At 35.3% G+C, this 22,884-nt stretch overlaps 1 protein-coding gene across 1 annotated transcript in view; it reads left to right on the forward strand.

Moving 5' to 3' along the window:
- R3HDM1 (R3H domain containing 1) overlaps window positions 1–22,884 on the forward strand; it is a 128,647-nt gene that overhangs the window by 30,489 nt on the left and 75,274 nt on the right. The window contains 11 exon segments of the mRNA XM_044913606.1: window positions 991–1,099; window positions 1,194–1,289; window positions 3,433–3,470; window positions 3,553–3,603; window positions 3,713–3,939; window positions 6,040–6,294; window positions 9,174–9,325; window positions 12,682–12,783; window positions 15,054–15,232; window positions 15,234–15,354; window positions 22,476–22,599. Coding sequence (XP_044769541.1) covers window positions 991–1,099; window positions 1,194–1,289; window positions 3,433–3,470; window positions 3,553–3,603; window positions 3,713–3,939; window positions 6,040–6,294; window positions 9,174–9,325; window positions 12,682–12,783; window positions 15,054–15,232; window positions 15,234–15,354; window positions 22,476–22,599 — 1,454 coding nt within the window.

Genomic DNA, 22,884 nt, shown 5'->3' on the forward strand with positions numbered 1-22,884 from the left:
TTTATTTATTTGAGAGAGAGAGAATGAGAGACAGAGAGCATGAGAGGGAGGAGGGTCAGAGGGAGAAGCAGACTCCCTGAACAGCAGGGAGCCCGATGCGGGACTCGATCCCGGGACTCCAGGATCATGACCTGAGCCGAAGGCAGTCGCTTAACCAACTGAGCCACCCAGGCGCCCCAAAAAGAACTATTTTTTAACCTGTTCCGAGTAATATAAAACAAAGATGTACCCTGCTATAATTAAGAATTCTTGGTAACTTGGTAGCATTTTGAATGAGCCTCCTAGGTTTTAGGTAATTCAAACACAAAATATTTTATTACTTTAAATTATGTCACACCAAACCAGGTACTGTAAGAATGTAACATAAGATGAAGTATTATATACTTTTTTCTTTCTCCTGGAATTTTTTCTTAGATTTAGAGGAGGAAATGCAAAAAGGATAAATAGACTTTGAGTCTGACGTACCAGCACTCCAACTCAGTCATGCGCTTGCCCTTGACCCTGGACAGTTGCTTAAGTCATTTGACCCTTAGTTTTTTTTAGTATTATTTATAATAATAACAAACTTCTGTTGAGTATTTCCTGTTTTAAGTGCTGTTCATCTATTAATTCATTTCCTTTTCAGAGCAAGCCTATGAAGTGAGTATACTATAATTCAGTTTATAAATGAGGAAACTAGGGAACAGAAAGGTTAAGTAACTTGTGCACATCCTGAAGCAACTAAAGTGGTAAAGCTGAATATTTGAACCCAAGCAGTCTGATTCCAGAGCCCACAGTGTATTTTTCATAATGGCCTTTCAATCGTAATATAAGGTGGTTAATATTTTCTCATAAGATTATTATGAAGAGTGAATGAGATAACACAAGTATTAATTATTAGTGGCACTAGCGAGTGGGAATTTTTTATTGCTTTGATTACATAAAATATTATATTTAACTTTACTGTAAATAATGTGTACTATCTCTTCTGTTCCCATGGGGTTTTTTTAGACCTGATCAGAAATTCAATGAACATATTAAGGATGATAAAGGTGAAGATTTTCAGAAACGATATATCCTCAAGAGAGATAACTCCAGCTTTGACAAAGATGATAATCAGGTAATCTGTGAGTGACAGTTGCAGCTTTTTTCTAGGTCCAGGACTTATACCAGTAGATCATTTTCCCAAGAATTAATTGTCCTTGTTTCTTTAGATGAGAATACGTTTGAAAGACGACAGAAGAAGCAAATCTATAGAAGAAAGGGAAGAAGAGTACCAGAGAGCTAGAGACCGAATATTTTCCCAAGATGTATGTACTGACTTAGATTTAGATCTCACTGTTAGGATATATACTAATTGCATTACAGGAACTCATTCCTTCTATCATCTATTGATCATTTATTTGTAACCATATTTGTTATGTATAAAGTCACTTATTAGAAATATTGAGATCTCTCTTGTTCATATTAATGATTTAATAGCTTATAAAATGCTACATTGCAGCAGTTAGATAAATATTTCAAATGTTGCGTGCAGATAGACTACAGGAGCAGTATATCAGACTGAGTATATAGTTTGTGTAATTTTTTTTTCTTCCAGACCTCTCACAGACTTGAGATTTTAAGAGCATTGGTCATAGTCTACAAAATCATGTACTCTAAATTCTTCTCGGTAGTAGACTTTTCTCGATAAGTAACTTGTTTCTTCTTTTAAAATAAAACTAATTAGGGGCAGCTGGGTAGCTTCGTCAATTAAGAGTCAGTCTCTTGATCTAGGCTCAGGTCTTGATCTCAGGGTTGTGAGTTCAAGCTCCGCATTGGCTCTACACTGGGTGTGGCACCTACTTTTAAAAAAACAAATAAATAAAACTAATTAATTTTTAGATTATATTTGTTTTCTACTTTTAAGTGATTATATGAAAAATCTTTCAAGTGGCTAATTATTTTATACATGTATTTGAGAAGAGATTCAGTTTGGTTTTACCTGTGTCTATTAAGTACCCATTCTGTACAGTACTAGGTATTATTCAAGGACATATGAATGCATGTAATTTGTGTTAACACTGCCAGAGATAAAGATTTCCTCAATATTAAAAAAAAGAATAACATTAAAATCTAAACTATCAGTTAATATTCATACAAACCTTATTGAGCACCAATAGTACGTGGTGTGCATACTCAACAAATCTCAACAACAGAGTTGAGATTTTAGCCCAGGTCTGCTGCACTCAGAGCCTAAACTAGATGTATTTCTCTCTCTAGTTTATAAAGTCTCTACGCCAATAAATAGCCAGGTAATGACAATATGGTGTATGATTTGTGCAGAGACATGACAGTAAAATAAAGGACACAGCTGAGAAGCACCACAAACCAGAACTGAGGCGTGAGGGGGAGAGTTAGCTTCCAAGAGGAGACCTAAAGGAACCCTCTAAGTAGAGGGTCAGTATTTGCAGAGGCCCAGAGATAAAGGAGAACTTGACAGATAAGGAATTAAAAGATTCAGAGAAGCTGGACTATAGCCTAGGTGACAGAGGAAGTGAGGAAAGTTTAGATTAGAGAAATAAGCAGGAAGCAGATGACTTGACCATGAAAGCTGGTTAAGGTGGTTGGGCTTTTAGTTAGAGCAGGAGTCGGCAAACTTTTTCTGTAAAGGGCCAGATAATTAGTATTTTAGGCTTTTAGAGCCATGCAGTCTTTATTGCAACAACTCACATCTGCCTTTTTAACGTGAGAGCAGACCTAGAAAATACATAAATGAATGGGCATGGCTATGTGCCAGTAAAACTTTTATTTGCAAAAACAGGTGGCTGACCAGTTTGCTGACCCCTGTGCTAGAACATGAGGGAGCTATTAAGGAGGAAAGAGGTGTGATCAGATTGACATTTTAGAGAGACTGCTGTGGCTTCTGTTGTTTAAACTGGATGAAAGGGGCAAAAACTGGTAGCGGAAAACTAGTTAGAAGACTGTCGTAATAATAGAAGGAAAAATGGTGGTTGCCTGAGCTAGGTTAATAGCATTAGAAGAGTTTGGCTATGATCTGCATTGAGGTAGAGCTGCTTGTTCATTGCTAAAGCCACAGCCAAAGCACAGGTGATGAAACTATTTGTTGAGTGAATGAGGTAGAATCTACAGATTGGTGTATACCTTCAATATATAATCATGAAAATGAGTTCACTTGTTTGGAAGAGAATATTTGAATTTCAAATTAATCTGTACCACAAAAATGAATGGCTTCAAGATGTGTATCTGTTAAAAGAATGCATGTGTCTCTAAGCCAGAAATAATTTCATTATTATTTATTTTGCATCCTAATCACCATTTTGGATTTTGTGGGCAGGGTGGGTGATACTTTTTAAATATTATTACATATGATTTTGATTGTCATCATTGGTTTACAGATGCATGATGTATTTGACAAAAGCTCAACTTCTTATATCTATTCTTTCTTTCTAGTCCCTGTGTTCCCAAGAGAATTATATTATTGACAAAAGGTGAGGGAATTTATAATGTTCATTTGTTAACTATCTGACTGATGCTAATAAAAATTAAAATGTCTTATTAAAATGCCAACAGAATCCAAGACGAGGATGCTAGTAGTACCCAGCAGAGGCGTCAGATATTTAGGTATTGGAAGCATGTTTTCATGCTATATTGAAAAATCAAAGCATTTTCTTCTCTATTCTTTCCCCTTTTGTTCCTGTTAGCTTCTTAAAGTTGTATTTCTAAATTACAGAGTTAATAAAGATGCTTCAGGGAGGTCAACAAATAGCCATCAAAGCAGCACTGAGAATGAGCTGAAGTATTCTGAACCACGACCCTGGAGCAGCACGGATTCTGACAGTTCTCTCCGAAACTTCAAGCCTGCTGTAACTAAAGCCAGCAGCTTCAGTGGAATCTCAGTCCTGACAAGAGGTGATAGTTCTGGAAGCAGCAAAAGCATAGGCAGGCTTTCAAAAACAGGTATAAGTATTTGTCTACAGCTGTGCAATCAACTGTTGTCTTACCCATTAATCATGTGGCTTTTGCAGTTATCCTAACATATAAAATTCTTACCAGCAGTGCATTGAGCACCTCCACAGTACTTAAGAGGTAATATATGTATCAACATTAAGATTCATTCTCTGTTGGAGAGAGATTTACAAACATCAATTAAAGTAAAAATTCTCTGTTGTGACATAAACTTAATCAAGTTAGTTCAGTAAAATGTCGTCTCTTATTTGAGTCCCCAGAGGTGGTTGGAAATTTTTCATTGCTTATTTATAATTGGAAGGCCTCATTTCTCACCCAGGATTATTTAACATTGATTGCATTTTCAGCTAATACTATCAATTATTGATTGCATTTTTCATGATAAAGTCCTTCATTTGCTATTCAAAACATCAATAAAATTGCCAAGAAGTTTCTCAGGAATTTTAAAACTAAGGAAAAATAATGTGATGTAATTATTGTGAGTGAGTAAAAATTTTAGTAACATCCTCATTTTCCTAGTTTCTTTGCTTTTACAGTGCCTGACATTTAGGTTCATACATTTTCTCTTCACCTTCACCAACTGGGTTCAGTACTAGAGAAGCTCACGTCTCTCTTAGAATCCTTATAGATCTTTATTTTTGTCCCAAAATAAGCATTGAAAGTTAGCAGAAATGGCTATCTTTAGCTTATTTGGGTTAGCCTAGACATATGGTATTATACAGGTAACAATCAAAAGGGGAGATTTGAAGGTAGCCGAGTATTTTTTTTTTAAACCTTATCTATTAGTCAGTGCTTTAAATTGTTAAGGCTTATGAATTGCACTTGTCACCTTTTCAGCTTATAATATGGATATTAAAAATGTCTTAGTGTGTATGATAGAATATTGCTAGAGATAGGTAAATTTTATTAATATAAAAAATATGCATGTGTACAAGATATGCATTTATTTGGAAAATGGCCACTCAGTCATCACAACAGAAAAAAATTATTTATGAGAATGTTACTTAGGCACATACTGCTGAATAAAAACATTTAAGATCATCTACTGTTTTTAATTTGTATTATCTTCAGAGATGAAAAGAAACATCGCCTCTTTTAATAGGGAAAAATTATTTTTGATAGAGTTTTTATCAGTAGTCATTTGGCACAATTTAAAATAGAAGTTATCCTTCAGAAGGCAAATCTGTATAGTGTATCATATTTGTTGATTTCATTCATTAAAGATTAATTCTCCATCCCAGAGTCAACTCTTATTCAAAACCTAATTAACTATATACATTTTCAAAATCTTTTCCTTTCTTTGATTGTCTTATTATCCACTTTCAGCTATTATCCTGAAAGTCAGTGACATTTTCAGTCTCTGGGTAATAGAAAAGGAAATAAGATTGCAGGAATGAAAACAGCTAAAAATAAATTATCAAATTTACTAAATTTAGTGAAAATAAATTTTAAACTGATGCTAATCTAAGTACTTAGATTATTTTTCATGCTGTCTTTGTCCCTTGATATAAAAAAATGCGAAGTTGACTTTACCTTATAGGAAGATGCTATGATTATGAGCTTAAAATGGAATTCTGCGGTGAAACTTCACAGTTGTTTCTCTTGATAGAGAATTTATCATTTTTGTTATCTCCTACACTATTCTTAATCTTTCTGTGTTCTTATAGATAAGGGGTTTCTGATATAAGAGGTTTTGGGCATTTGGCTGTGCTATGTTCTTTTTCCTGGGGGAAAATTATAATCTGTATATTCCTAAGTATTAATCTAAAAAGGTAAAATGTACATAACCTTGTGCTTTGGGGAATGTGGGTAATGTGCTTTTTGTGGCTGTCTGTGGCTGGTGGTATTACAAACTTGCCTAAGTTGCATGCTTTGGCTATGATATCTCCGATAACTTATGTGATCAGTTTGCTGTATTAAACTTGTTCATGATGGGGAGGGGAAGCAAAATTACACAGTAAATCAAAAATACCCAATGCTTTTATGTGGTAACCGCATGTTATGCAATGTGAATTTTATTGTTACGTATTTAAAACCTGCGTTTTTATATGAGGTTTAAAAAATCCATATTTTTCATTACTCCTCCCCTAGGTTCTGAGTCTTCTGGTAGTGTAGGGTCATCTACGGGCTCTCTTTCTCACATCCAGCAGCCTCTTCCAGGTACAGCTCTCAGCCAGTCTTCTCATGGCGCACCTGTCGTCTATCCAACTGTCAGCACTCATAGCTCTCTTTCCTTTGATGGTGGCCTAAATGGGCAAGTCGCATCTCCTAGCACTAGCTTCTTTTTGCTTCCCTTGGAAGCGGCAGGCATACCACCTGGCAGTATTCTGATCAACCCACAAACAGGTTGGTATCCAGAAAAAGGTGTTTATTTCAGTTGAGATAGCAGGAGTTATTGAAAATTAAAGAATGTACTAAATGTATTATTTGTATATGTGTTGTCAGCTTTTTATTTTTCATGAGTAATTAGCATTTTCCCTAGAACTTTAATAAAACATTTCTGCTAGAAAATGTTCTAAGACATATTTATATCAGAAAGTATTTTTCTCTTTGTAACATCCAGATGTCATCTTTTAGGCCAAGTAATGGCCTAACCATAATTGAAAAAAACAGTTCATTTCCTAGAAATAAGACAAACACCATTGAAAGAACTTTATTTGATTTAAAAAAATAAAAATTATCCTGGGGAAAATAGTATGCGTTTCATGAGGAGGGAGAAAGTAAGCAGCTCTTATTCATTATAGAATGAAGTAGAAAGAACCTATAAGTAATTGTTCTTCTGAATATGGTAATTGTTTTCTCCTGAGGAAAAGGTAAGGGACTTATTATTAGAAAAAGGAACTAGGTAGTCTTTATGAATTAATATTGAAGACACCTATTCTTTCAGTTAGGTAATAATTCTCATTTATTCAGCATTTACTATGTGTCATATAATGTGTTAGGTGCTTTAAATACATTATTTATAATCATTATGGCAACCCTATTAGGTAGGTGAAATCCTCATTTACAGATAAGGAAACTGAACCTCAGAGACTCAGAAACTGTAGTCATAATATGTTTCATTATGCATGCAGTATGAGCAAATACGGAAAACATGATCTTTTGAAAGATCACATGAAGTCTTGGTCTCTATTCACAGTATTATAGTCCAGTAATTTTGTGAGATAATGAGAACAATCTTATACATCATTTGATAACCTTCCTTAGAAATTCTCACACTTAACTGATGTGGTCACATCAGTACGGTAGTAGCTGGGCAAGGTAGGTACAGGTGGGAGTATCAGGGTCTCTGTGTGCTCCTGAACCTTTCCTTTTGTTCGCTGTAGAGAAGACCATGGCTTGGAACTCGTTACCTTCAGATTTCTTTGCATCTCTTTTTTAAGATAAAGTGTTGAGACTATTGTTTCTATTATAAGCATTGAATAACTATTCAGAAATTCAGTTTTTGCTTAATAACCATTATCTTCCTATCCTTCAGATCTATTATATTACTAAACTTCTTGTTTTCCTGAAGCAGGATATAAGATGACTTAATTTACTGTTTACTATTATTTTTCATTCAAAACATCTTAGTTAATGAGTTTTTGATAATATGAAAGGTTTAACTGAATAGGAAATGATAGAGTGAGCAACTGATCAACCTGAAATTGAATTGTAGTCTTAATGTGTCCAAAAGTGATCTCTTTGCTTTTTGAGAACAGCATGACAACACATCCAACTTTTTTCAATCCTTAAGTTACTTTTAAAACATGCTTCCACCCAAATCTTCTCCACCATTTTTTTTCATAATTATTTAACCATCAATAAATACCCAGTATGACTTGAATTTGAAGGAATTTGTCCTCTTGGTATCATTGGAGCAGTATATTCTTCTCTCCCCACAATTATTTTATTTTATTCTATGTTGTAAGTTCCAAAAAAAAATGGCGTGGGGATTTATCATGGAAGAAAGGATATTATGAAAACAATTTTAAGAACTGTTATTCAGTCAGATTTCTCTTTCTTCTGTATTCCTTCCATTCTACATGGATATATCATAGTGTATTTCACATAGTCCTTTTTGTTTGTTTGTTTGTTTTGTTTTGTTTTTAAGATTTTATTTATTTATTTGACAGAGACAGACAGCGAGAGAGGGAACACAAGCAGGGGGATTAAGAGAGGGAGAAGTAGGCGTCCCGCTGAGCAGGGAGCCCAATGCAGGACTCGATCCCAGGACCCTGGGATCATGACCTAAGCCAAAGGCAGATGCTTAATGACTGAGCCACCCAGGCACCCCGTTTTCTTTTTTTTTTTAAATAATATACTATATAGGATAAGGAAAAATACTAATTTTTGTGAATTTATTTATATATGCGTTGAAAAAAAAGTCTGGAAAAAGGTATCTAAATTGTTAACTATAAGATTATTTTCTTTTGATCTCTATTTTTTGGTTATTTTCCCACAATAAAAATATTACTTTCTATAATAAAAAAAAAGTTGTTTAGAATGTATGTATAGAAAAGAGAATAGAATTTATTTACTTGGGCATTTAAGATAACCCCCGTAATTAGTAAGCAATAACAACAAGCCACAGAATCAATACAAAAGTTTTCTCTCTTACCTATGAATCAAGCTCACTGGAATTAAAAAGAAATTATTTTAGAAGAAGTTATAAAATAAGGACTCTGCCATCGAGTCCATGATTTGAAATTTGAAGCTATCAACCATTTTTGATTTTCATCCAGTGTTAATTTCACTACTCAAGTATATGCAGTGTGGTCTATAAATTAGCTCTTTCTCACCACCTAATACAGGCTAATTAGTAATATTCCAGTTATCCCAAAGTCAAGAATTTTTTCTTAAAACTGAATTGTGTTACAACACTACAGGACCACAATCCTATACCTGAGTCCCTGGAGCAAGATATGTTTCAGGATTCAGAGGTTTTCGAAAAACACTACATATTATTAAATAACTTCAGTAGGTTTTGGAGCAGCACCCCCATAGTAAAATGCTGCAGCACAGTTTTCAAATATTTACACTAAGTGAGAAAAAGAGTATTAAAATAACCTCTTGCAAGGTCAGACTTTGTTTCCCCTGCTGAGTAAATCTTTTGGTTTTCAAAACTTGGGTCTTTAGGATTGTGAATAAGGATTATAGACATGTGTTGTAAATTATTCATAGAATGAACTATGTTCGATCTCTATTGTTAAAGTATTTTTTTCCCTCCTCTTTTAATTTTTCAGGTCAGCCCTTCATAAACCCAGATGGAAGTCCAGTTGTGTATAATCCTCCTATGACTCAACAACCAGTTAGAACCCAAGTGCCTGGACCTCCACAGCCACCTTTGCCACCTCCACCACCTCAACAACAAGCAGCTAATCACATTTTCTCACAGGTGCACATATCCATGATTACATAATGCTAAGTTCATCTGCTTTTGCATATTTGGGACTAAACTCACTAATTATAATTGGGTAGCCCAAGTATTTCTTAGAACTTTAATATTCTGTACCAGTGACGTCCCATTCCCTGCTTGTAGGAAGAAAGGTTAATTTCACAGGATTTTCAGCTAATAAATATAGAATGTATATTGGAAAGAAGGAAATTTTGTGTGTTATGAGCCTATGTGGTGAGTATGTTCTCCCTATTCTACAACAGCAAGAAATGGAGAAAAGGAATAAAAAAAAAAAAACAACTAAGACTATCCCACTGAGCAAAGTAAGTTCCTCTAAGGTTCAACAGATCAAGAAGATAGAAGAAACTGAGTTGAGTTGCTCAAGTTCTGCAGGTTACCCTCCATCCCACCTACCCTATGAAAGAGAGAGGCAAAAACATTCTGAATTAGAATTCGCAGAAGCACTCTTAGCAGTGTCTTGAATTTGTATAAATGTTTAGAGTTTACACATACACTTTCACCTTTTTCCCCTATAGATGTGTTACTCATCCTTGGGGAACCTGATTATACCAGTGTAAATTCTTTTATTTTATTCTATCTTTTAAAGGTTGTGTAACATCTCAAAGACAGTTTGTACAGTTAGTTACACCTCTTTTTCCCCGTAAGACTATCTAAAATTTCACTGGTGAGAACTTGCAGAATACTTTCTGATGATATATGAAAGAAGTATGGTGAGAAACTTGAACTGGAGAAATTTCATTAGTTTTGCTCACAAGTTATATCGTTTGTATTGCAAGGGTGAAGAACATATGAGCAGTTTGATAAGATTATCAAATATTTTGAAAGTTTTGTAGGTAATTGTACCTCTGGCAATTAAAACTCCTAATAGGCAAGGCAGCTTATATAAAGTAGAAGGATTTCTAGGTTTCTGCTGTGCTTCTAAGACAGTACAAATACATGTAGAGGAAGTTGCCTAAACCTGTTTCCAAAGACTCCTGTATCTGCTTCGCAGCCCCATTTAATTACAAACTCTCAGGTACACGTTAGACTACGTAAAACTCCCTCTCTGGCCTTCTGTGCCTTGCCTTCATTCGGTTTGGTCCTGAAGTGTTTTTCCTTCATCGTGCTGTCACGTAATTGTCTTTGTAGTGCTATGTATTTCACCAGGAGCTTTATAGGCCTGATTTTCATTTCATTCAATGGAAATAATGTTTGTCTGGCAGCTTCAAAAAAGTCTAAAGCGTTTATCTGTGGTTATATATTTCAGATTATTATCTCTTAGAAATAGTTTTGTCTGATTCACAGATGAGACAATCCTAAATGAAGGTGTAGACAGCTTACTTTAGAAATAGAGCCTTAATGGACTGTAATTTGAAATCTTGGGATATGCGTCAAACTTCATGGCTGATTTTCCTGGTATTCCCTCAGGTGTTTTAGGTAATTCACCATCAGATACCAGGAGAGAGAACTGACAAACAAATGATACTCAGTAACCATTTTTTGCACTGAGATAATCCATCCATGAAGTTTCAAATAACCAAACAAAATAATACTGTGATTTCCAAAGCCTTCAGATGGGCTACATGTCTTAAAATCAATCACTTCAAGTGGTTGTTGTTTTGCAGCCAGTTGCAATTTAAGTAGGGAAAGGAAGTGCTAAGGCTTTTTCTTTTCTAAGTGGTGTCAGAATTTCACTTTGATCAACCAGTGTTCTCGCCCACATTTGTCTCATTACAACTTGACACTCTGGGAGACTCCCCTTGGTGCTCATAGGACTCCCCTGTCTTTTATCCCCCAGCAGTCTAAAGCTTTTGTTTCATCTGACACTTACATAGTAGGTCAAGATGTCTGGAATAAAGTTATGTCTTAATGGTTGTCTGACTTAATAACAGATCGAATAGCCTGTACTTTGGAAATTCTAGAGCTACTGTACCTCATTTAAAGGTATGTGGTATGTGCTGCCATCCATGAGGAAGCTTGCTAATTGCTGATCAAGAGGTTAGTGAGGGACCAGTAGCTCTATAGATCTTTCAGCTTTTACCTTTTGTAGTACTTTTACTTTAATTTTAGATTTTTTGTGGGATTCTGATCTAAGACTTTCACTTTTTAGAAACTCTGGCATTGATTTTGTGGTAGAAGTGCAACTCATCATTACACATCTTAGTTGTCAGAACAATTTCTCTGTATTTAGATTATTTCCTGGGCAGTCTTATTCAGTTCATTTATTTTGCATTTGTAAAGTATTCTTCTAGAAAATACTGTCCAGAGGGAGATTCATGTATGTACATTTTAACCAAAAGTAAGAGTTTTCACTGGACAAAATTACCTGGGTTCCTCCGGTGTTTGCTTTACCTGACTGTCTACAGGTCACTTATCTTAGCCTGATTGCCACCTGTAATGTGGATGACCAGAGTCTTTAAGCCATATGCCTATTACCCCTTAGGAATGAACTAGATAATATAAATGCAAGACTGGGAAACTAAATCAGATGCCAGTGTTAGCCTGCGGATGACCAGCTGTGTACTCCTTAAGGTTTAGAAATGATTAAATCTTTTTTCATTTTTTTTATAACACCTGTTTTTGATTGTTCCTGGGAAACATAAAACTTATTTTCCTGAAATGCAGGAGTATTTCATTACCAAAAAAAATTTCAAGTAACTAATTTTTTAGCTCCTGGCATCTACTCTCTCGATAAAAATTTTTAGTTGCAAGAAAAATGTGTTTATCTTCCTTGTGTAAAAGAGATATGTATGTGTGTGTGTGTGTGTGTGTGTGTGTGTGTGTGTGTGGTTCTTTAGGTTGTTATTCTTAATGGTACCCACAGTATATTTTTCTTTAAAAATTGCAAAAAATTCAGGCACTTTGGTCCCCAAAGAGTATTTAATCATGCCTTATCAAATAGAGAGGGTAATTGGCATACATATTGTATAAGTTTTTATTGTCTGATAATGAGTGAAGTTTTCTTTTATTATCTAGTGTCATAATGCTAAACAGAGCAACTCCTCCATCAAACGAGGAAGTAAGAATGAGTGGTTTTGCTTTTACTGACTTAACCTGGGGACTTTGGTTAGATAATAGGATTTGAAATGTCTAAATTACCTGTTTCTGTGAATCTAAGAGAGAAATATTTTTATGAAAAAATTATTGTATATTAAAGCATAGGTATTTTTAAAAAATTTTTAGTATGCAGTTTCTTCATTTAGCATCATTTTTGTTGTTTCCTGTATCATTGTATAAGATGACTTTATAAATGTAGTTATAAGCTATTGCCAAAAAACTGTAACTTTCCATTTTATGCAACTCTTGTAACATTTTATTCTGACATTAACATTGTTTGCCAACCTGTTATTCCTTAGCCTGTTCGTCCTCTGCAGTCCTCTTCACAGCCTGTTCAGTACTCTACAGCCCCTTACCCATCCCCGCTCCTGCCAGTCTCACCCACCCAGCAATATTCCGTGGTACTATATCTCTATTCACCTCCTGCATTGTTTCTGTGGGCTGATGTGTGATGGATGCTCATGAATGTGATTAATGTGATACGAACTTCTGTGATTATTTAAAGTCTTGGACACATATATACTGAAAAAGTGTTTCTGACCTGTATTAGAAATAATTTAATCTCTACTGTATAATATTTGTTATATTTGCATATTACCATGATTATATAAGTCCAAATCTTTTCCTGCCTTTTCATAATGAAATGATTTTCAGGTTGAGTATTCTAGTCCTAAGATAGTTTAGCTACTTTTCTCACTGAGGTCAGTGCTATCTTTGCAATCCTGGAGTGGCAGCTTTCATCTGGGTTTAAGGCTTTCTGTTCTTTCCCCAATACCTGGGTCCATTAGACTACATACCAGTTATTAGGGTGAATTGGACCTAACAGCTACATAAGACATTATGTATATTTCCAAAGAAGATCCCTAGATATTTAATCTGTGACTGTAAAGAAGTGATAACCACCTTCAATCCAAAGTATGCCCCAAATTATACTTCTCAGTAAGAGCTTAGAAGCACCAGTGCCGTGTATTCTCTGTGTAACCTTCTCTAGTTACTAGTGACTTCTCTAATAACCATGTAAAGTACTTCCTGCTTAGTGCCTAACATGAAATCAGTATTCAGTAAGTTGTTACTTTCCTTCCCTTGAAATGAGTCTCAGCCTAATACACTTTTCCCAGTGATGCTGTTATTTTGCCAGACTATATGGCATCACATTTTGACATTACTTTTCAAGTTAAAATGTAAGCTATATCTTAAAGTCACTTGACACTTTTTAGAAGCGTTTTCTTTAATTGGGAGTGTTTTTGTTTTGAGCTGGCGGCAACCTTATTTAACAGCATCTGCTCTGAATGATTTTCAAAAATGACTTCCAGTCTGAAAAAAATAAAATTTTGCTGGCATTGAGAAGATTGAAAGCATCATTAAGAATAGCATAATAGCCTCAAAAATGTTTTGAAAAATGGTGGATAATTGGAATAAGAAAATGACTTTTTTTTTTTTTTTTGAGATGACTCTGATGGTGGTGTATAGTTAAAATATTTGGCCAGATTACTATGTAATTACAGCTAATAAGTATATTTTGGTACATTTTCCCTTTTGAAAGTATTCATTGCATTAGGCTCATAGTGCTAGAGTATGTCAGAGCAGCATTGGAAGAGTAAAACCACAAATTTTCAGTCATTGAATCAGGTTCCCCTTTTCAATCCCTTGTCTTCTCCGTAGCCATAATGTACTTTGCAAAAACCAGCAGACTGTAGAAATTGCAGACATGTCAACTTTGAACTGACAACTCAATTGCCACAATTTTTTAAGTAACTTTTTCCAAAATTCTCCTCTTAACAAATTGTGATATATATTGTTGCCAATCTGTGTCTCTTTGGGAGCAAGGGGATGCCATTTTAACCCCATTTTTATCATTTCAGTGATATTGTCTAGACCAGTCAGAACTGGTCCTTATACTGTTGAGTCAGAGAAAACATTTGTCAGATGGCATGTAAATTATAACCCTCTCGTGGCTGGACACCATTGCCTGCTCACCAAGTAGCAAAAGCAGTAGGAAACTGTCATTTGGATTAAATTTGTGTTAACATCTGACTTTAAGAAGAGACTGAAAAACACTAGGGAAGAATAGAATTTATGGCCAAATTATTTTTGAGAGATTAGAAGACTGGGGTGGATAGATTTTATATATTTTATTTCATTTCTACTAGTATATTCAACAGGTATGCTAAGATATACAGAGGTCATAGAAGCAGAATTTTGCCTTTTAGGAAGAGAGGTAAAGAGGGTAAATTAGTACCATGCCTTGCTAGTTACCTGGTCCTTGAGGTCTCTTCAGAAAATGTTAACTGTATAATATAAATATGTCCAGTTTCACTTCCACATCCTAATGTGCCTTTAATCGTCATTTAAATAAGTGTCTTTTCATTTTCTATTGTGAAATGTTGTTACACCCTACTCTTCTGCATGCTCTGCACTCTACTAGATACACTTTATAAGTAATTTGTAATGACAGCATTGTAATATTCCTACTTTCCTGCCTTAGAGTTCTAATTTTATTGAAGCTGTTCTATTAAGTCATATCTGTTGTAGATGTATGATATCCATAATGCATACTATTGCAAATCATCTTAAAATATATGAAGTGGGGGTTTTTCGATAAGCTTGGTTGATAAGATTTTGGTAAGTATGTATGGAAGGCTTACTGATTTCTGACTTTTCCCTTTTTTAGCAGGACAACCTTGGGTCTCAGTTTAGCCACATGAGTCTTGCCCGCCAGCCATCTGCAGATGGTTCTGACCCTCATGCCACCATGTTCCAGTCCACTGTTGTTCTTCAGTCCCCACAGCAGTCTGGTTATATCATGACGGCAGCCCCTCCACCACCACCGCCACCGCCGCCGCTGCCACCTCCCCCCCCCTCCCCTGCCACCCGGGCAGCCAGTCCCTACTGCTGGCTATTCTGCCTCTGGCCATCCTGTCAGCCAGCCTGTGCTGCAGCAGCAGGGATATATTCAGCAGCCCTCACCACAGGTACGGCGCTTTTTCATCTTTTCTCTCCCGTGGAAACCTCTTCATTTAAGATTAGTTTAACCCTAACTAGAGAGCTTACTTTTAATTTCATGTGGAGAGAATTTGTGACAATGTCTAAACAAAGCTGGTCATCATCTTCCCTTCTCTGGAGATTCTCAAATATATGCTAGACAACCACATGACTGGTAGACACTTCAGTTGGCTGGATGGTTAAAAATATGCGACCTTTGGGTTTCCTCTTGACTGATGTGTTTTAATTGGCTTAAGAGAAACACAATAAGGTAAATACACTGTAAAAATAAAATGATGCATTTCAGGAAGAAGTAGGTTAATTTAGGGAGAATTAATAACATTTTAATACTAATAAAGCTTTATTGTTATTTCTCTACATTTACTTAGATATTCCTTAATTTTTCTCAACAATATTTTGTAGTTTTCATTATATAAATATTGCATATATTTTATTAAATATATCTCTAAGTATGTAATGTTTTTAAATGCTTCGTGGGGTGCCTGGGTACTCAGTCGGTTAAGAGTCTGCCTTTAGCTCAGGTCATGATCTCAGGGTCCTGGGATTGAGCCCTGCGTCAGGATCCCTGCTCAGCAAGGAATCTGCTTCTCCCTCTCTCACTCTGACCCTTCTCCCCTCCCCCCCACTTGCACATGCTCTCACTTTCTCTCAAATAAGTAAAATCCTTAAAAAAAAAAAATGCTTAGTATTCTAAAGGAGATTATTTTAAAATTTCATTTTCTATTCATTTGCTCATATGTAGAAATAAGGTTGATTTTTGTGTATTGATCTTGTATCCTGTAGATTTTCTAAATTTAATTATTCTAATACTTTTTTCATAGACTGCTTAGGATTTTCCAATACATATGCCTTTTATTCCTTTTTCTTGCCTTATTGAATTACCTATGAGCGCTAATGTTGAATATACACACAACACAACAGGGAGAAGTAAAATCCCTAAATTCATTTATTAACTTAAAGCCAAATTTTGAAAGTAAATATTCTTCCTTGTTTCCAGTCTTAGGAAAAGCATTTGGTCTTTCATCATTAACTATGATATTATCTGTGAGTTTTTTGCCCTCTATCATGCCCTCTATCAGGTTGAGAAAATTCTCTTAATTTGGTGAGAGTCTTTACCATGAATTGAGTATTAAATCTTATGAAATCTCCTTTTCTGCATCTATTGAGATGATCATGTGATTTTTCCCTTTTATTCTGTTTATACAGTGAATTACTGTGACTTTTGAATGTTAAGTTAATCCTTTCATTTTGAGAGCACACTCCCACTTAGTCATGATAGAATATCTTTTTATATATTGCTGGATTCATCTTGCTTATATTTTCTTATGGATTTTTGCATGCATGTTCATAATGGTTATTGGTCTGTAGTTTGTGTGTAATGTCTTTTTCAGGTTGTAGTATCAAGATGGCAGTGATACTGGCTTCAAATGAATGGGATATTGTTGCCTCCTTCATTTCCTAAAACAGTTGGTGTAGGATTCTTCTTAACATCCTTCTTAAATATTTGCTAGAATTCACTAATGCATCTGGACTTGGAGTTTTTTGTGGTGAAGATTTTAAAATTACAGAGTCAATTTTTTAGTGGATATAGAGCTAATCCAATTTCCTATTCCTTCTTGGATTGAATTTTGTAGTTTTTATCAATTTAATTGTCAAATTTATTGGCAAAAGGTCAGTCATGATATCCCCTTATTATAATTTTAGTATCTTAAGGATCTATAATGGTGTGGCGCCTGGGTGGCTCAGCCGTTAAGCGTCTGCCTTCGGCTCAGGTCATGATCCCAGGGTCCTGGGATCGAGCCCCGCATCAGGCTCCCTGCTCTGCAGGAAGCCTGCTTCTCCCTCTCCCACTCCCCTTGCTTGTGTTCCCTCTCTCGCTGTGTCTCTCTCTGTCAAATAAATAAACAAAACCTTTAAAAAAAAAAAAAAAGATCTATAGTGGTATCACCTCTGTAATTCTTAATGTTGATAGTTTTCACTCCTCTCTTCTTTTTGCTTTATTTACTCAAGAGATTTATCAATTCCATTGATGTTTTTTAAAAACCAACTTAGGATTTCATTAATTTTATTATTCATTTTCTATTTGATCGATTTCTACTTTTACCATTGTTTTCTTCTTTTCTGCTTATTTTGGGTTTCATTTGCTCCTTTGTGTCTGGCTTCTTAAGGTGGAAGCATAGATCATTGATTTTTAGATTGTTCTTCCTTTCTAACATAAATTTTTTAATGCTATAAATTTCCCTCTAATTACCATTTTAGCTGCAACCCACAAAACTGGATGTGTTGTTTTTGTTATCATTTTGTTCAGAATGTTTTGTCTCTTTTTTGTATGTGTATGACTTTTTTGACAGATGATTTATTTAGAAGTGTGTTATTTAATTTCCACATACTTGGGGCTTTCTAAATACCTTATTATTACTGATTTCTATTTTAATTTTATGTGGTCAGAGAATCTAAGATTTCATTGTTTTGGAATCTCTTGTTATTTTATGTACCAGTATGTAGTCTTTTGGGGGAAGATCATGTGCACTTGAAAAGAATTTGTATTCTAGGGGCTCCTGGATGGCTCAGTCGTTAAGCGTCTGCCTTCGGCTCAGGTCATGATCCCAGGGTCTTGGGATCGAGCCCCACATCGGGCTCCCTGCTCGGTGGGAAGCCTGCTTCTCCCTCTCCCACTCCCCCTGCTTGTGTTCCCTCTCTCGCTGTCTCTCTCTGTCATATAAATAAATAACACCTTTAAAAAAAAAAAAAGAATTTGTATTCTAGGGATGCCTGGGTGGCTCAGTCGGTTAAGCATCTGCCATTGGCTCAGGTCATGATCCCAGGGTCCTGGGATTGAACCCCGCATCGGGCTCCCTGCTCAGCGAGAGCCTGCTTCTCCCTCTCCCTCTGCCTGCCGCTCTGCCTGCTTGTGCTCTCTCTGTCTGTCTGTCAAATAAATAAATTAAATCTTAAAAAAAAAGAAAAGAATTTGTATTCTATCATTTTAGTGTTTTGTGATTTCTTTTGGTTTTGAGATAAAGTTCACATAACATAAAATTAACCATTTCAAAGTGAGCAATTCAGTGACATTTAGTACATACACAGTGTTTTCCAACAATCACCTCTCTCTAGTTCCAAAACATTTTATTTTTATCACCCCAAAAGAAAACTCTACTCATTAAGCATTTACTACCTATTCGCCCCAGCCCCCAGCCCCTGGCAACCACCAGTCTGCATTCTGTCTCCAAGGATTTGCCTGTTTTGGATACTTCATATTAATGGACTCATGCAATATTGTTACCCTTTGTGTCTGGCTTCTTTAGCTTAACATGTTTGATGGTTAATCCACGTTGTAGCATGTATCAGTACCTCATTCCTTCTCCTTCTTTTGTCTGAATAATATACCATTGTATGAATATACCACCATTTGTTCATTCCACCTTTTGCCCATTGTAAACAGTGCTGTTATGAACATGTAGGTACATGTTTTTATTCAGATACCCACTTTCATTTATTTGGGTATATACATAGGAATAAAATTGCTGAATTATATGGTATATCTATGTTTAACTTTTTGAGAAATCGCCAGCCTGTTTTCCACAGTGTCATTTTATATTCCCGTCTGCAATGTATAGAGGTTCCTGTTTCTCCACATTTTGACAAAGTAACACTTATTATTTACCTTTTTAAAAGTTGTTATTATTATCTCAGCTATCCTAGTGATGTGAAGTGGGTATTTCATTGTGGTTTTGACTTGTATTTCCCTAATGATTGGTGGTGTTGATCATCTGTTCATGTACTTGTTGGCTATTGTCTGTCTTCTTTGGAGAAATGTCTCTTTTAAGTCCTTTGCCAATTTTTTCAGGAGATTGTCTTTTTGTTGTTCAGTTGTAAGAGTTCTTTATATATACTATATACTAGACCGTCATCAGGTGTGTGATTTGCAAATATGTTCACCTGTTCTGTTGATTGTCTTTTGACTTTTTGATAATGTCCCTAATGTACAAAAATTTAACTTTGATGAAATCCATTTTATCTCTTTTCATTTTACTGCTCATTGCTTTTCTAGTCATATCTAAGAATCCATTGCCAAATCCAAAGTCATGAAGATTTTATCCTTATGTTCTCTTTTAAAAGTTTTGTGGTCTTTAGCTCCAATAATTAGATCTTTTATCCATTTTGAGTTAATTTTTGCATATGATAATGAGGCATAAGCGTCCAACGTCATTCTTTTGCATGTGTGTATCTATCTGTTCTGGCATCATTTGTTGAAGCATTCTTTTCCCACTGAATGATTTTGGTACCTTTGTCAAATATCAGTTAACCATAAATGTAAGAGTTTATTTCTGCACTCTCAGTTTATGCCATTCTCTATGTTTCCACTTTTATGCCAGTACTACCCTATTTTTTTTTGTTGTTGTTGTTGTTGTTTTTTTAAGATTTTATTTATTTATTTGAGAGAGAGAATGAGAGAGCACATGAGAGGGGGGAGGGTCAGAGGGAGAAGCAGGCTCCCTGCCGAGCAGGGAGCCCTATGCAGGACTCGATCCCGGGACTCCAGGATCATGACTTGAGCCGAAGGCAGTCGCTTAACCAACTGAGCCACCCAGGTGCCCAGTACTACCCTATTATATTACTATATCTTTCTGGTAAGTTTTAAAATCAGGGATTGTGAGTCTTCCAACTGTTCTTTTTCAAGATTGCTTTGACTATTTGCCTATATGGCTTGCGATTCCATGTAAATTTGATGGTTGGCTTTTCCATTTCTGCAAAAGAGGCCATTAAAATTTTGATAGAGATTGCATTGAATCTGTGGATTGCTTTGGATATTACTACATCTTAATATTAAATCTTCCAGTCTTAATGAACATGGGATGTCTTTCCATTTACTTAGGTCGTCTTTAATTTCTTTCATATTTTACTGTTTCTTGCATTTAGTATTCTCTAAGTATTAGTTGAGCCGACGTGGTTGATTCATGTCTTTCAGATCTTTTATCCAGTTCTACCAATAAGTGATAGTGGATTTGTCTATTTCTCCCTTAAATTCTGCCAGTTTTTTTAATAATATTGAAACCTATGTTAAGCGATTTATATTTATCATTTCTACCTGATATATTGACTCCTATCATTATGAAATGTTTTTCTCTCTCTAGTACTGTTTCTTGTCTTAAAACCTATTTTATCTGACTTTAATATAGTGACTTCAGCATTTTTGATGAGCATTTAAGTGGTATGCCTTTTCCATCCTCTAATTTGTGACCTTAATATTTAAAGTCTGTCTTTTGCATATAGTTATATAGTTCATCTTTGCTGTTCTATCTAGTCTCATTGGACTGTCTAGTCCTCTTAGCTTTAATAGGTCTATTGACATGGTTAGAGGTAGGTATGCCGCATTGCTATTTGTTTTCCATTTGTTCTATCTCTGTTTTATTCCTATATGCCTCCTATCCTACCTTTTGTATTATTTGAACTCCTCTAGTGTTCTAATTTATTTTTTCTTTGGCCTTTTTACTACAGTCCTTTAAATTTCATGTTTGTATAGTTTCTTTAGGGATATGATCTGTATCTTTAGGTTATTACTATCTATTTCAAGTTCATATGAAACTGCAAGTAAAATATAGTAGTCATATTGACAGTATAATTTTATTTACCTTCCATTGTTTGTGCTGTTGTCATATACATTGCATGTGTATACATTATAAATAAAATATATCGTAGTTATGGGCGCCTGGGTGGCTCAGTTGGTTAAGCGACTGCCTTCGGCTCAGGTCATGATCCCGGAGTCCCTGGATCGAGTCCCGCATCAGGCTCCCTGCTCGGCAGGGAGTCTGCTTCTCCCTCTGACCCTCCCTCCTCTCATGTGCTCTCTCTCATTCTCTCTCTCACAAATAAATAAAATCTTTAAAAATATATATATATATATATATCGTGGTTACGATTTTTGCCTTAAACAATGATGTCTTTTTTTTAATTAAGTGGGAGAACAGTGTATACTCTTATTTATACACATACTGAAAAGTATAATAATAGATTAAGATCTGAAATTAGGACATATCTATTGCTTGCTGATACCTCCAGGAACAATTAAGGGATCACAAATGTATTGCATCTAATGGTTCAAAAACAGAAGAATGTTAACAGTAAATTTAGGAGATTCTTGGCTTATAACTGATCTAGAAATTCTGTATTCAACTGGTTTCCAGATGAAATAGGCACTCTTTAAGATGTCTACAGATGTCTCTTCTTTTAGAAGTAACCCGATTGGAAGACAGAACCTGAAAGAGCTTATGAAGCTAATAAAGTTAATTTACCACAAACTTCTACATCACTGAATTGATTGTTTATTCCTTATTCCAAACTAGGTCAAATTACTTTAAGAGAAATGCACAACTGATATAAATAGCTCCGGAAGGAAATAGAATTAAGCTAGTCTTACTGGGTTTTTCCCCAGCTTTATTAAGATATAATTGACAAATAAGATTTGTATTGGCATTTTAATTTACATTAGAAGTATGAGAAAAAGAATGAAACCAGCGCAACTGTGTATTAGCGTGAGAATAGATAAATAGGCTGATTTATACAATGACGGCAGTTCAGCATTCAGATTGAATGAGCATGAGTGTACATGTTTCAACCAAGATAAGTCTCGAAAAAGAATGTTAATTGCAAAATAAGTTGCATGGAGTTTTATGTAGTAGAGCACCATAAATGTAAATTTTTTAAATCCTCAACAATTTTCTTTACAGAATCATATATACCAACTATAGGATAATGGTTTTTCTGTTGAACATAGGGCAAAAGAATGTTGGAGTGAGCCCTTAGCTATTTTAATAGTGTTTGGTTTTATAAAAGAGGGAGAAAAATCTGAAACAATTATGCCCCAAAACTTTAAACCTATTAAATCTAATTGATGGGCATATTTGTAGGTGTCTTTTGTTACGTATACTGCATGCTTGAAATTTTTTAAAAATTTTTCAGTTAAAGCTAAGAAAATTTTTTTTTAGATGGCATTAAAAAGAAGTATTACTCATTACACTCTGTTGTTCCTCAGAGAAGACATTTCTATTGCAAGTGAAATGGACTTTTTTTCTTTCAATACTTACCCTAGATGCCAGCCTGTTACTGTGCTCCAGGCCACTATCACTCCAGTCAACCTCAGTACCGCCCAGTCCCTTCTGTCCATTATAATTCACATCTAAACCAACCACTGCCACAGCCTGCACAGCAGACAGGTGAGTAATATTTCTGAGGCTATGATCTCTTAGCTACGGATATTGCTTTTTTCATTCTGCTTTATTTCAGTCTTACCATTAAGATATTGCCACACTCTGCCTCTCAGGGGTCTCAGATATGATCCATATGAATATACAAACCACTGAGATTGAAAGAGTGGGCAAATCTTAGCACCTGCCAGAAAATAACTCTTGCCAGGTTTATATGGTAAAGTGTTTAGAGAAGACTGTACCAGGCCAAGCATAGTGGTGAGCAGCTGCATGTTGCTCCCTGCCATTGTAGTA

Source organism: Neomonachus schauinslandi, chromosome 3, assembly GCF_002201575.2.
Source record: "Neomonachus schauinslandi chromosome 3, ASM220157v2, whole genome shotgun sequence".
Lineage (NCBI taxonomy): Eukaryota > Metazoa > Chordata > Mammalia > Carnivora > Phocidae > Neomonachus > Neomonachus schauinslandi.